The sequence below is a fragment of the Rana temporaria genome, chromosome 3 (genome assembly GCF_905171775.1).
Source record: "Rana temporaria chromosome 3, aRanTem1.1, whole genome shotgun sequence".
Classification (NCBI taxonomy): Eukaryota; Metazoa; Chordata; class Amphibia; order Anura; family Ranidae; genus Rana; species Rana temporaria.
In genome coordinates this window covers 112,840,705-112,856,618 of record NC_053491.1, presented here as the reverse complement: position 1 = coordinate 112,856,618, position 15,914 = coordinate 112,840,705, and the positions used below count along the sequence as shown (strand labels likewise).

The following is a 15,914-nucleotide window of genomic DNA, read 5'->3' as shown; positions in this document are numbered from 1 at the left end:
TACACTTACGTTTTTGGTTGTAACGTGACAAAATGTGGAAAATTTCAAGGGGTATGAATACTTTTTCAAGGCACTGTATGATTTTACATTTTGACCATAGATATGCTTTACAGTGAACACTTTCAACATCTCCTGCTTGATAGCAGATGGTTATTTTATACTCTTTAATGGCTGGTTTACACCACACAAATGCACTCCAGATCCGTTCTGGATGAGTCTCTGCATGCGCATTTGTAACTCGTTTTTGGTGTGTTCCAGTGCATTTTCAATGCGTTTCTGAATGCATTTTTTTTTTTGTCTTCTTTTTAACAGTTTTTTTATCACTGTACTGGGATCCGGTGCTTTTTTTCCTGGAATTTTTTTTTCCTGGAACTGAAAATCCCTGGAACTGATTGCACTGGTGTAAATTATACAATTGGAGACCATTTAACTTACTTTTCATGCACTTTTGATGCAGAAAAAAAACACACTGGACTGCACGTGGTGTGAACTGGCCCTAAATACAGCACAGGATCTATTTTTTGTATTTAGTACAGAAAGTACCGTACTATGATGTCTCTACCTCACTGTAGCTGGGATGCTCATGCATAAAACACTTGTATTTGGTAAGTTACAGCACAAAGCATTTTGTTAAGAAGTACATATAAACAGAAAATGGTGTTACCTGTCTGTTCCAGGAAGTATCTTGCATTCATTATCATTCTGCCTTGTGGTTTAAGTTCTATCTGTACAGAAAGCAAAAAAAGTTTTTATTTTCTGAACACTAGTTGAATTTTGCTGATCATGGATTCCACCAACATTTCTACAAACCTATATACTAACAAAATGACTTTATAGGTTGCTTTTATTTATTAGGCAGCTAAAAGTTATTTATTTTATTGAAAAAAGATAATTGTGAAAAACACATTTTATTGTGACATGATCAGTTCATGAGTCATTGCTTCGAATTTAGTGAGTCAGGAACTGAAGATCAACAAAATGTTGAACAAAATAACTGCTGGAACAAATGTTTGTGTATTCCACGATGAATATAACTCTTGTGATTCACCCTTCCTGGTGATAATAAGGAAAAGCTGTCACAAGAGAAACAAATATGCAGCCATTGCGAACTATCGTCTTCTAAAAATTCTGGTTACTTAGCTAATTGTTTGCTTTCAATACTTTAAACCAGGGGCCTCCAAACTTTCCAAACAAAGGCTGGTTTACTGTCCTTCAAACTTTAGGGGAGCCAGTGGGAGTAGAAAATGTCTTGGCATCAGTGGGTTTAAACAATGGCCCATCTTAGGTATTAGGGGGAGGAATAGTGCCCCGATGTTGGCATCAGTGGGAGAAATAGTACCCCATGGTTGGTGGTAGAGAGAAGACTAGTTCCCCATGGTTGGTGTCAGTGGGAGAAATAGTGTCCCATCATTGGTGTCAGTGGGCAGAATAGTGCCCCATGGTTGATGTCAGTCGGAGGAATAGTGTCTTATGGTTGCTGTCAGTGGGAGCAATAGTGTCCCACTATTGGTGTCAGTGGGAGGAATAGTGCCCCAATGTTGGTGTCAGTCGGAGGAATAGTGTCCTATGGTTGCTGTCAGTGGGAGGAATAATCGTCCATTGTTGGCATCAGTGGCAAAAATTATTCCCCATTGTTGGTGTCAGTGGCATCTGTCCACCGGCGTCTCTGTGCTGAGAACCGAACCACCGAACAAGGTCGATGGCTCGGTTCTCACTCCTGCCCGAGCAGAGCGATGCTGACTGTCAGTCAGCATTGCTTTTGCTCTTCTCAGCACTTATTGGAGCGCTGAGTAGTGGCGGGGCGGGGAGAGGCCGGCTCAGCGGCTCGCTGAGACTGCCATCAGTCAGGGCAGCTGGCGGATCCAGTTTTGGAAGTCGGGATGATGCGCTGCCCCATCTGACGTCAGTGGATAGCGGACTTCAGAATGCTCTCCGCTGAAAACAGGTCACAGGAGTGCAAAATGAATTGCACTCCTGTGACCCAGAGGAGAAGCCCAGCCTAAAAAGCTCAGGCTGGACTTCTCCTTTAAAGCAACTACAGATCAGGATGTTTTAGGGTAAAAACTTTAGTAAACTCCACCCTGTTGCGGTTCCGATGCAGGTCACTATTAAGAGACCGTTGTAAAGTATTTTGCACACTTAAGAGAGGACCCCAGAACCCTATTTTTCTTGTTTTTCTTTGTTTTTTTTGTTCTAGGGATAAGCCTCTTCAATTTGTAATAATAAAGCGCAGTCAGGTTTACCTAAATTATATTTGTTTTTATAATTTTTCTCCCCCCTCTCTCTCTCTCTCTCTCTCTCTCTCTCTCTCTCACTCATTGTTAATGTCTGTGTACCTGACCTGCAAAAATACTGCCACTTACTAGTATGAGAGAGGAGTTGCCCTTTTTGTTAAGGAACTAAAAATAAATTCTCGCTGTCAGCAAAAGTTACCAGGACAACTAGGTATTAGTTTTTTGGAATACCAATTCAATGCTCTTTAACAATCTAAAGCGGAATGTAAACTAGAGATCTTGGTTGGAGCAGCATTAAATCTGTAGTGTTTTTTTTTTTTTTTTTTACTATCCTCATTCTTTTTCATTACTCACCTCTCCTGCTTTCCTCCTTTATTATGCTATCTACGTTTTTCTTTTGGTGTCTATGATCCATCTTCTCAAGATAATGTAACTAAGACATCAGTCATATCATTTTGTTTTTTTAAGACGTGTGAGCATTCCTGCCCACCAGTACCATATTTTACACCCAGTGAAACCAAAGTATCCCTGGACATCCAGATTTTTATTTCTTAATGTAATTCTACCCCTCAAATGTAATTCTACCTCCCCATGTCTACCTACTGCTTTATAGTCTTAATGGCCACACCACTGCTCCTGTCTGGCATTCCTCCAATAACTGTACACCGACGTTCTTCTTTTCTTTTTGTATTCATGCACGACTGTCCGGAGGCCCACCCAACCACTACCTGAAGAAGCAACGACAACCAAGTCATCTCTTGTGACAAAGGTGACACGAATAAGACTCTCCTGAACTTTCCTTCACCATGCTGAAAAGTGCTGTCTCGCGGTCCGATCCAATCATTACACCATATTCCCAAGTTATAGGACTAGATGTGCCAGGATCCTGCCATCAATGTTGGAGTTCCGCTCTTCCAAGGCAGAGGGGCGATGAAACATTGCAGTGCAGATACTCATGGTTTGGATGTAAAGTCTCAAAGGCACCAGAATTTCTTTGCTGTCTCAAGTCTATCTTAATGGGTTCCGGCATGTTCAAGAAAGGAAGAGGAGGCCGCAGTGGTGGTGCGGAAGGGTCGGGGCTTCTGGGCTGTTGTGGGTGGGTACAAAATCATTGAGGGAGGACATAAGTTCAGGAATGAACTTCAGGGGGGACTGTGGTGGAGATTTTTCAAATCCACATTTATAACAAGAAGCTTCAAGGAAACTCTCTAATTAAAAGGACTCTACGTGTATGTATATGTTTTTACAAGACTTTATTATTAATGTGACTTAAATTTATCTTTCAATGACTCTATAGTGTCAGAACATGTTTAGAATTAACAGCATACCCAGCTGTGGAATTTGTATCTGACAATTTGTTGGCATATTGAGGTTACTTCAAAGGAGGTGGGAGGTGACAAGGGAACAGGAAGAACATGGTGAGTCCCTCACTCCATCTAGCTTATGTGAGGGATTAGAAAACCCCCCACCCCTTGAGGGAATGCAATGTCTTAGCATATGGAAGGGGGGTGAGGAGGGGTGGGGTTTTACAAGGGTGTGTATATATCAGAATGCAGACCCATGGCTCAGTCTGTTTGGTTCTTGATCAAAGGAGCATGGTGACGTAAGGTTTCTATCTGTGAATATTCCTCCTTCATTTTCTTTACTTTTCCCTAACTTTCTTCTATCTCAAGACTTTCCTTAAAGGATCACTAAAGGATTTTTTTTTTTAGCTAAATAGCTTCCTTTACCTTACTGCAGTACTGGTTGCATGTCCTCATTGTTTTGTTTTTGCTTTGAAGTGGCTGTAATTCTGCTGTGATGTCCACACTTCCTGCTTGTCTGGCTCCTTATGAAAAATCTCATGGCAGCTTTTCACTGTGGTCCAAGCTGTGTGTCTAAAACTCCTCAGAACCAATCGGATTCATTTTAAAAACAAAACACTGCCCTGGATTTGTTTGTTTTTGTTCTGTGGGTCTCTTTACTTCACATAAACATGAAACCAGTTTAAAAACGAAAGTGAAACTGCAGGCACATTATATGATTGAATTTAATCTATTTTTAATCATTTTTAAAAGTTAACTGTTATGTCTCTATACCCTGTAAACAGTCATTTCAGCAAAAAAAATGTTTTCCTTTAGTGCTCCTTTAAGATTAATCTTATTTCCCTTTTTCTTCTTCTTCTTCTTCTTCTTCTCTTTTATGTCCATTATAACGATATTCCTATTTGTATTATTTTGTACCATTGGTAATATCTTTGTTTTAAAGTTGTATCATTTATGTTATAGTTGCTAATATCGGATTAATACAAGTTTATTTTCTGTATAAATAAATGTAATTGTTTTTGCACCGTTATCATTTGTTTTTAAATTCTTATATAGAGAAAAGGTTTTAATCACTTATTTTATGTATCGTTAAGCGTGTAAGTGAGGTAGGTATTAAGATCTCCATAACAAAAGCAAGTAGATAAATTCTGACTTCACCTTGACTTGCTGCATACTTGCTTTGAATCAGTAAACCAAAAAATATCTAAATCAGAGGATTATAATGACATTAAGGCAATTAACATTTTTTGAAAGAGTTGCAGCCCCCATATTTCCCTTAAGAAAGAACTCCTCTAAAAATGTACTTTGGCCAAGTCTCAATTGTTTCATTCTGTTAAATGTATGATTGTGACATAGTATCATCATAGTATCAACCTTATTTAAGTTATTGCACAAGGCATTCATTGGCATTAATTGGGCATTGCACAAGGCATTAATTGTGAGCATCAGGACCATGTGTGGGGTGCTTCCAGGTATTTAGATGCATCATTTTAGTGGTATCACACGTAATGTTAACAGTGCCCCTATATCTGGGACCATAATGTTCATAAGTATGATATTAGAGAGGTCAGTTAGAAACACAGAAGAGTGACAACAGAAAATACCAGGTGATCCATTGAGTTTTTCCCTTATAGAAACCCTGGTTTCACTGGGAACTGAACCCATGTGATAGACACTACACTATGAAACCATGTATATACTGGCATGGTAATAACTTTAAAGCTAAGCATGCAATGGCAAGCAATTGATTTTACTCCTCACCTAATACATTTTGCAAATATTCACTTCCATTATCCAATCATGTGAAAAGCAAATTTCAGTTTAATTTTATATCTACACATGATTAGATAATGAAGGTGAACATGAATTTGCCTTTCGCATGATGTTGAACATCCTTACATGTGTTACCGGTCCCAAAATATAGATTAAGGGAACCGATGATTGTAGACGTACTGATGTGATGTGATCATCTCGGCGGGTACTACAAAAATACACGAACAGGAAGACATATGACCATGCTTCTTTATGACTAAAATGAGTTTCACTTTTACATAACAATACATACAGTTTTTTATAGTTACATGTTTATAATTGCCAACATAACAACAGAACAGATTGGACTGAAATACTTTAAAACATAGCTGCAACAATGAATACCATTATATTTTAATAAACATACATTTTCCTTTTTTTCTGTGTTATAGACACTTATATTTATCTCTATAGCACACTTTAGCTGTGTCATAATGAGAGTTACACTGCATTGCTTATAAATATATACATTCTGAAGCAATTCTCTCTTTTGACCACTAGATGGCGCACCTTGCATAAATGTACAAGCAGTGTATAACCTTTCCATGTGGCTAATAATATCATTTTAACATGTGCTTCTAATATATGTAATTTTGCATAAATCAGGTTGAAATATACCCATATATAACAGTCTAGTGCTTGTAATAAACAGTTGCTCCAAACAGTACAATAGTCCTAGGGTTTTTCGCTATTTTCACTGCTCTCAACACATGCTGCTTTGAAAGTCTAATTACAGCCAAACTATTGCACAAAATCTACTTAAACTTTCTCCTGCATCTGCTCTAGATGTTTAGGAATCTTTCTAGTACAGTTTAGTAAGAATGAGAAAGGTTTAAAGTACATACCTACAAAAATACACGAACAGGAAAATATATGACCATGCTTCTTTATGATGTGAAATGAGTTTCACTTAGTCACATGATGCATGTGGTCTTATATAGACTCTGTTCGGGTACCCTCTCTGCCATCTACTGGTTGTTTTATAGAATAGCAGGATATCAAAAAATAACAATAAAAATAAATGAATGTAGGCTATGGGGTGCCTGTTTTGTCTTTCAAGTGATACCCCAGCCCGTCACACTCTCCCCTCCTTTAGTTAATGGCTCCTGACATTACACTGAATTGTACTCTGAACTCTATTGAGTGATTTAAGAAACCCAAATAGGTACTTGCTGCCACCACGGAGCTATGTTAACTACCTGGTATGTCATGGGAGTAGCTAGCATTGTAGGAGTTTGTACGGTGTGAATCTGACTTGGTCTGTAGGTTGGCTGACCTAGTGTATCATATGTAAAGATCTCTTTAGACTTAGTTTTCCTGGTAGATCTTCTTACAGGAGTTGAGTCTTCTCCATCAACATCATTCTCCATTAGCATATCTTGGCTCACAGGCAAGTCTTGACTTAATGGGTGTAATTCTGCAGTGTCTAGTTCCACCATGTCTGAAGCCCAAACTTGGTCGCCAACTACTGTTCCATCATTTTGTTCTTGTTCAAGATTGGGTGTGGTAGTTGTAGGACAGAACTCTGGAGCAGAAATTCTTAATGGCGGTTTTTGTACGTTTTGAGAGTTTTGTTGAGGCACAACGTGATCATGACTTTCTGTAGTCTCCGGTACATAAGAATAATACCATCTTTCATCATCGGAACCTTCCTTCTCCTGGTTCAGATCCATGCTAGTCTCTTTCCTGTTACTTGATTGTCTTTTGTTCATCGGTACTCTTGGAATGTGTCTTTCAATGGGTAGGTCATTTACTGGTAGTAACAGATTTCTGTGCATTACTCGAATAGTCTTTTTACCACTTTCAGGCTGAATTTTGTACACAGGCCCATCTTTGATTCTTTCTACTACTTTGTGTACTGATTCTTCCCAGTATGAACGAAGTTTACCAGGACCTCCTCTTTCAGAGAGATTTCGCACTAAGACCCGATCACCCGGTTGGAGAGGTGCTCCTTTTATCTTCTTGTCATAGTACTTCTTCCCTTTGGGAGATGATTTTTGGCTATTCTCGGATGCGATCTTGTAAGCTTCTTGCATTCTGGATGCCCATTTCTGAGTAAATGTTGGTTGACTTTCTGATTCTTTTTCCAAATTTAGATTGAGCATTAGGTCAATCGGCAAACGAGGATATCTCCCATACAATAGAAAGAATGGCGAGTATCCAGTGACTTCATGCCTGGTGCAATTGTATGCATGAACCATGTGTGGAAGATGTTCTTTCCAATCTGACTTTTTCTCTTCCGCTAACGTACGAAGCATCTGTAACAAAGTACGGTTCAGTCTCTCCACTGGGTTACCCTGTGGATGGTATGGGGTAGTTCTTGAATGAGAAATGCCTGCCAATCGTTGCAATGTCTGAAACAAGTTGTTTTCAAATTCTCTTCCTTGATCATGGTGGAGTTTCTCTGGATATCCAAAACGTGGTATGAAATCTTGAAAGATCTTTTCTGCTGCCGTTTTTCCAGATTTGTTCTTAGTTGGATACGCTTGTGCAAAACGTGTGAAATGGTCTACCATTACAAGTATATACTCATATCCTCCTTTGCTTCTCTCCAAGTGGAGGTAATCAATGGATACTAGCTCCAAGGGTGAACTGGTAGTAATCCCACCCATAGGTGCTCTTTCTGGGATATTTGGACGCTTTTGTTTGATGCAGTTACACGTCTTCAGCACATATTCATCAATGTCTCTTTGCATAAATGGCCAGTAAAACCGTTCACGTGCTAGGTGGATTACCTTGTCAGTGCCAATGTGACCCATGTCATCGTGAAGGCTTCTTAAGACCAATGGTTTTAGCTTTTCTGGTAGAACTAGCTGTTTTCGGGTTCCAGAGTGTCGATATAGGATTCCTTCCTCCACTATGAGTTTGTTCCATTCGTGTATCAAACGTCTTGTTTTAATGGTCATACTCTCCTTGTCTTTGTGGTTTGGAGTCCAATTGTTCTCCTTCAGCCAGACCACTTCTCTAATGTTGGTATCGTCTTCTTGTAATGCTCTGATATTCTCCTGAGTCATTGGGCAGATTGTCCGTCCTTTCAGCAATTCTTCTGCCACATCACTTTCTGAGTGAAGAGTCAATGAGGCCACCCATGGTGCCTCTTCTTCGTTGACAGCTTTGCTCCCTTGCCACATAGCTGACACAACCTCGAATGGTACAAGCTCTGTGTACTCACTCAGATTCTCAGTGAGTTCCACCGGAAATCGTGACAGTGTATCCGCGTCAGCATTCTGTTTACCTGGCCTGTACTTGATATCGAAGTGGAAATCGGCCAGCTCACCAACCCAGCGATGACCCACAGCATTCAGTTTGGCAGTACTCAAGACATATGTCAATGGGTTGTTGTCTGTATAGACTGTGAATGTTGGAGCGTAATACAGGTAATCTCTGAATTTGTCACAGATTGCCCACTTGAGAGCTAGAAACTCAAGTTTACCAGAGTGGAGATGGTAATTGCGTTCCGCTGGGGTCAATGTTCTGGAGCCAAATCCAATAACACGAAGGTGTTCTCCTTGTCGTTGGTACAGTACAGCACCTAGGCCTTCATTGGAAGCATCAGTGTGTAAGACGAAGGGTAAGTCAAAATCAGGGTATGCTAGTATTGGTGGATTGGTTAGCATGTCCACCAATCTGACTACCACAGCTTGATGTTTGGGTGTCCATTGGATCGTTTTTTTAGATGGCACTTGTGTTTTATTCCCATCTCTCTTTGTCGGTTCCCCGCGCCGGTTTTTGGTGATGGATGTAGCAGATTCTTTCTCAGTGTTCTGCAAAAGTTCATACAGTGGTTTAGCAAGTCGAGAGAAATCTTGAATGAAGGACCTGTAGTAGCTCAGGAATCCTAACAAAGTTCTGACTTCTCCAACTGTTTTTGGTTCTTTCCTTTTCAACTGCAATACCGCTTCAAGATCATTTGGGTCAATTTTTATGCCTTCTTCTGACACCATTCGCCCAAGGTATCGAATCTGTCGTTTAAATAGTTCACACTTCTTCGGTCTAAGTTTGATACCATGCTCACGCATTCGACTAAGCACTTGCCTAAGATCATCGACATGCTCCTGAAAAGTTTTGGAGTAGCAAAGTACGTCATCCAGGTATGGAGAACAGCATTTGTCTCTGATGCCCTCTAGTACATTCTCCATGCATCTCTGAAAAGCTGCTGGGGCATTAGTTAATCCGAACGGAATACGATTCCACTCCAGGAGTCCCCAGGGGGTGCTGAAAGCTGTCAGGTGTCTGGAGTCTTCGTGCACAAAGCCTTGATGATACGCACTACCCTGGTCCAGGATTGAGAACCATGTAAATCCTCCTAAGCTATCCAGCAGATCTTGTATTCTAGGTAGTGGATGTCTATCTGGAATAGTCTTCCGGTTTAACTCCCTAAAGTCCACACATAGTCGTAGGCTCCTGTCCTTCTTCCGAACACAGACAACTGGTGACGAGTATGCGGAAGAAGATTTCGTTACCCAACCTTGGTCAAGAAGGTTTTGGACATATTCTTTCACTTCCTGATATAGGGGTTTCGGTATCGAATTGTAGCGTTTCTGGACAGGAGTTTCATCTTTTAGATTTATCTTCAGTTTCAGGTTTGGAATGCTTCCTATGTCTCCCTCATCTTGAGCAAAGACATCTGATTCGTCATATAACATTTGTCTCGCTATCTCCTGTTCTTCTTCTGAGAGATTATCCAAATTGACAGGTGGGTGCCACTTAACAAATTCGTTAGTGGGTAGCTGATTTTCAGCGTTCACTTTATTCAACTGGTTTACATGAAACATTCTTTTCTTCTGGTCAATTCCCTTTTCATCGTCTTTATTTGGAGAAAACGGTAGAATCTCAGCTGCTGGAGAAATGGTACCCAATACTGTTCTGGGCGGAAGGTAGATATCATGTTCAGCACGGTTCAGTATGGGTATCTTCACTAGTTTAGAGAAACCGCTTGGTACATCTACCACTGAAGGAAATAGTTCAAGTCCTTCTTCAACTGGATATTCTGGAAGTGGTTCAAATGGCATGATTCCTCCTTTCGGCCATGCTCTAATTCTGCATTTGACTTCACCAAGCTCGCCTCCTTTGATCTGGAGTCCTTTCTTCCCCACTTTGACCACACGACTATCGGATATTTCTCCTGGGTCAGTTCCTTGACTGATAGCATTGACAATGTTATTTGCTACACTTTGTCTTACTTTCATGGCTTCACTTAGCAAGATAGTCAGGTTTTGGGTGCTGTTTGATCGGTCACGGTTTTCTCTAATCAATTCTTCGATAACATTAAATCCAAGAAGTGGATTGTCGTTACAGCAGTCGCTCACCAGTATTGGCACATGGATGGCTGAGTTTCCATGTCCACTACTTTCGAATTCCAGGAGGACTTCAATCCATCCAATGAATGGAATGATAGAACCATTTGCAGCTGTGATGGATAAGTTGTCGTCACAAAGTAAATCTTGTATGTGTCTAATAGAGACACCGGGTAGAAACTTTTCTAACCATGCCTTCCCGACAATGCTGACCTGAGCTCCTGTGTCCATCAACATGTCAACCGGAACACCATTCATCCGACAAGACAATAGGCATTTTCCTCCAATTAATTGTGCTACGCGTTGTTTGGAGCATCCATTCTCTTTTGGAGGTGTTCTAGTTGACTGGTGGGTGAATACCCTATTTATCTTAGCATGGGACAGATTATTTGAGGTGGTCACTGGTTGTCCCTTTCCCAGTGACCGTCTGTCGTTTCCCGACTGCCTTCTTTTCTTCAAGCAATCAACTGCTCTGTGTCCTGTCCAACCACAGTAGAAACAATGGTAGCAGTTCTGACTCTCTCGTTTGATGCAATCATCACACCTGGGCTTGCAGTGAGCTGTATCTGGAACTTGAACATTGGTTAGTGGCTTAGTCATTCGGTTTTCAACAACAGGAGTTTGCTTCATCATCTTCTCCAGGTTCTTCGTGAGAGCCGAAACCTGTGTTGTTAGTTCCATTAGTGCAGTGTGATTTGCTCTAGCATCTCCCTCAACTCTCTTTTGCACTGTTTCTTTTTCACTATTCCCTGGTGTCTGTGATGAATGAACAGTAAGATGTTTATGTTTAGGTGCACTGTTTAAGCGTCTCTGCCTTTCTGTTTCTTCATCAACTGATCTGGTGACCTGCTCTATGACAAAGTCATCAGTTACTGTCAAATCAGACACGTAAGGCTTGATATCTCGTCTGACATTAGAATTTTTCTCGTTTAGTCCCTGATACAGTGTATGGAGGAATACGCCTTGTACTAGCTTTTTGTCATAGTTAAACTCTAGCCTATCATGTTGTGATGTAGACAGAATTTTTTGTTTTAACCCTGCTAGCCTGTAAACAAATTGTTGTGCTGTCTCTTTTTCTTGCTGTGTAGCATTGCTAAGTTCCTGAAATAACTCAGTACCACTTCGTTCTCTCATATGTGACCTCAAAAACTTTTTCAATTCAACAACAGTAAGATCCTCTTTGTCAGTCAACATATCTTTAAAATGACCAGGTTTGATTATTCTCAACACTGTGCGTATAATTTCAGATTCAGGGAATTTTTCACTTAGACCCTCGTCAATCTGACGGCACACGCTACTGTAACTCATGTCCGAACCATGATCTGAAATTACACCACCATGCATTTTGAATTCTCTACGTGGCAATAAAGCAACAACATCAGTTAATCTCACCACCTCCGATCCCTGTTCAGTCCTTGCAGTCCCACTACTCATTTCTTTAGCAGTGGTTGCAATGTTCACAGTTGGTGTACTTTCCTTATTGAGTTTTAGTTCATCGATCTTGTCTTGGATGATGAGCAGGTAAGACATGCCTTGATCTTCTAACTTCGCCAGCTGATCACTTCTCATGTAGTCTACAATAAATTCAACGAATTCCATTTCGCTTGCACCAGTCACTGATGGAATGTCCACGTCTCTTTCATCATCCAGCGTAATAGCGAGGCTATACAGCTGTTCTTTACTCAGCAGATGAATTTGTTTCCGGATATCCCACATCAGCGCACGACGAGGGGACGCCATCTCTGTTGCACTCTGACAACTTGCACTCACACGGCAGACGACACTCGCGACTCTCCTTGTAGCTCTGCAGTCGACTCACACTCGTCTCGCGTTTCCCTCTCACTGGTACACAACGAATCCCGGACGAGCCCCCAAAATGTTACCGGTCCCAAAATATAGATTAAGGGAACCGATGATTGTAGACGTACTGATGTGATGTGATCATCTCGGCGGGTACTACAAAAATACACGAACAGGAAAATATATGACCATGCTTCTTTATGATGTGAAATGAGTTTTACTTAGTCACATGATGCATGTGGTCTTATATAGACTCTGTTCGGGTACCCTCTCTGCCATCTACTGGTTGTTTTATAGAATAGCAGGATATCAAAAAATAACAATAAAAATAAATGAATGTAGGCTATGGGGTGCCTGTTTTGTCTTTCAAGTGATACCCCAGCCCGTCACACATGCTCTTTAAAAATGTAAATAGTTACATATCTCTTTTACATACATTCTGGTATTGGGAGACGTACCAGACTAGTTGGCTGGTTTATTTGAAAATTCACCAACATTTTTCCCTGCCAAACCCTTTGTTTTTTTTTCTTTCTCCTCAGAAAAACTTGCCCCCATCATCCAAGCTGTTCTGGCTGGGGGTTAGTCAGCCAGAACAGCTTACTGAAGAGGAACAGGAAGTGAGAAATTCAGACAAAGAAAAAAAACACATTTAGAAGGGGAATCAAAATAAAAAGGTAAGTGAACCAATTATGCACTAGCATAACTGCTTGCCGACATATTACGGCGGCAAGTCGGCTCCCCTGCGCGAGAGCCCGTAGCTCTACGTCGGCTCTCGCGCAGGCCCGGCGGGCGCGATTGCCGCCGGGCACCCGCGATTGCTCGTTATAGAGCGGGGACCGGGAGCTGTGTGTGTAAACAGGGGGAGAAATGCTGATCTTCTGTTCATACAATGTATGAACAGAAGATCAGTAATTTTCCCTAGTGAGGCCACCCCCCCATACAGTTAGGGAACATACTTAACCCCTTCCCCGCCCCCTAGTGTTAACCCCTTCACTTCCAGTGGCATTTTTATAGTAATCCAATGCATTTTTATAGCACTGATCGCTATAAAAATGCCAATGGTCCCAAAAATGTGTCAAAAGTGTCCGCCATAATGTCGCAGTACCGAAAAAACAACGCTGATCGCCGCCGTCAAAATTGTTGCTCTATTTTTGTTTATAGCGTAAAAACTAAAAACCGCAGAGGTAATCAAATACCACCAAAAGAAAGCTCTATTTGTGGGAAAAAAAGGACGCCAATTTTGTTTGGGAGCCACGTCGCACGACCGCGCAATTGTCAGTTAAAGCGACGCAGTGCCGAATCGCAAAAAGTGCTCTGGTCTTTGGGCAGCAAAATGGTCCGGGGCTTAAGTGGTTAAAGAAAATAAAAAACGAACCTCTACAACCCCTTTAAAAGAAGAGGAGGATCAGAGAAGACAGGATCAAACAAAACTTTTTACACAATGTGGAGGATAAACCCCTCAGGTTCCACAGTGCGTATAAAAAGCATGCTTTACTGTATATACAGTACAGACTGATTATATTGTTGTGGGTTTAGTAACACTTTCATTTTTAATTTGGCAAGTCCTGTGACATGTTTCCATATATATAAATGTAAAATATGAATAAAAAATTATAGATCTTACCCATATCTCCATCTTTCCGCTGTTCTTTTTACATCGTTCAGCTAATGAATTAAGTTCAATTGTGGTCTCTGATGTCACACCCTCTGATTTGCCCTTCACAATAATATGCATGACTCTTCCCTTATTAATATGAGCATCAAATGTGCTCTCCCATGGAGGGTACATGGTCGGCTTGTTCTGGACATAGATCTTTTCATTCTCTGTATAGAAGAATAAGCATAATTGATGTTCATAATGGTACAGGTAAGTCCTAGTAGGAAGTACAGTATAAACAAATGAGACACTGTACTAAAGCACATAAACCAAAATGAGGGTAAATCATTACGGTATCTTTGCATTGTGGGCCCTCATACATGCTCAGATATCCACACACATAGCGATCAAGTTTCCTACACCTATCTGGCAGATCGTACATTGATGATTATAAAATACAGCTCTGTCCTAGCTTGATATGTGCATTAAACATATGCACTAAGGAAAGCACATGTCAACATTTTCCTTTTAATTAAAGTTAAAAACAGTTCCCCTCCTATTACAGCCCCCCCCCCCCAATACCTTTACCTGCCTTCCACTCTCTCTTTGTCTCGTTGCTCCAAGCACAAACTTCTCTTCCTCTTTCTTATCCTTTAGGCTCATGTACGAGCCTAACCTGATTTTTATATTACATTTTAGATGTCTGTTAATGTTTGATGTCTCCATCAGGAGTGGCATTGATTTCTTTCTAGTTTCACCCATATTGTTTCCATGTTTACATTTGCTGAACAAAAATGTGATTGTCATATTGTACTTTCCAGATGACATATTCCCAATTATTGATTATCTAGAGCAGTGGTTCTCAACCTTCTAGTGCCGTGACCCCTTGATAATATTTTCCAAGTTGTGGGGACCCCCAACAGTAAAATTATTTTTGTAGCGTGGGTTGTCAGCACCCAAGGCAAGACAAGTAATTTGCGCCCCTAACCCACAGACATTTAGCGCTCCCTGAGTCCTTTTAATGGCAACTATAATCACAGGTAGTATTACTCACTTTGTCTCCGACTTCACGGTGTCTCCGACTTTGTGGTGTTTCGTAGCAGTGACACCTATGCCGAAATCAGGAGATGGGGTCTCCTCCAGCCCCTCCCACTTCACATTCCTCACCAGTCAGCTGACCTCTAGTCTCTGCCCCCCAGCCATGCCATGAACTGAATGGGCGCCTGTGAAGAGGCTGAGTGGGCAGCCGCTGGCTCCAGGAACAGCCCAGCTGGGTGGCCACAGGATCCAGGGATAGCCCTGCTGGGCGGCCGCAAATAGGCTGGGAGAGCAGTGCAGGCTTCAGGAACAGGCCAGGATATGGTGACCCCTGGCAAAAAAAAATTCGACCCCGAGGGGGTCCCAACCCCCAGGTTGAGAACCACTGATCTAGAGTATCTTAAAAGATGATATTACCAAACAGTAAAAGCACTTTAAAATAAGCCCTCATTCAAATCTCTATGTATAAGCATTGTGAACCAATTCGTTTTCAGAGCTCACAATACATGCAGTAAGATTTTCTAGAACAGAATCTTTTTTTTTGAAAGGTGTCGAAACAAACCAGATCAAAAAGTTGAACATTGAAACAACAGGCTTATGTGTGAACTTTCATGCACCCAAATGCATTTACACACTGGACTCTTCCTGTTCCTTCCAAATAAGAAAAACAAATATGTAAATGTAAAATAAGTAATATGTAAAAATATGTAAAGGTCGAAGTACATTAACACACTTTCAGTGCTTCCTAGTAAAAAATCCAACTGAAGTTGATTCAAAATGTATACCAGGGTTGGAACTGTTATTAAATATGATTCCCACATTTTTTCAATCT

The 15,914-nt window shown here is 40.9% G+C and overlaps 1 protein-coding gene across 2 annotated transcripts in view; it reads right to left on the bottom strand.

The window, feature by feature from the left end:
* The window catches only part of PRKCQ (protein kinase C theta), a 133,751-nt gene that overhangs the window by 66,536 nt on the left and 51,301 nt on the right, over positions 1-15,914 (bottom strand). For both annotated transcript variants that reach the window (XM_040343262.1, XM_040343263.1), the window contains exons 3-4: positions 14,072-14,271; positions 665-725 (exon numbers count right to left, since the gene is read on the bottom strand). In XM_040343262.1, coding sequence (XP_040199196.1) covers positions 665-725; positions 14,072-14,271 — 261 coding nt within the window. The remainder of the gene's footprint in view (positions 1-664; positions 726-14,071; positions 14,272-15,914) is intronic.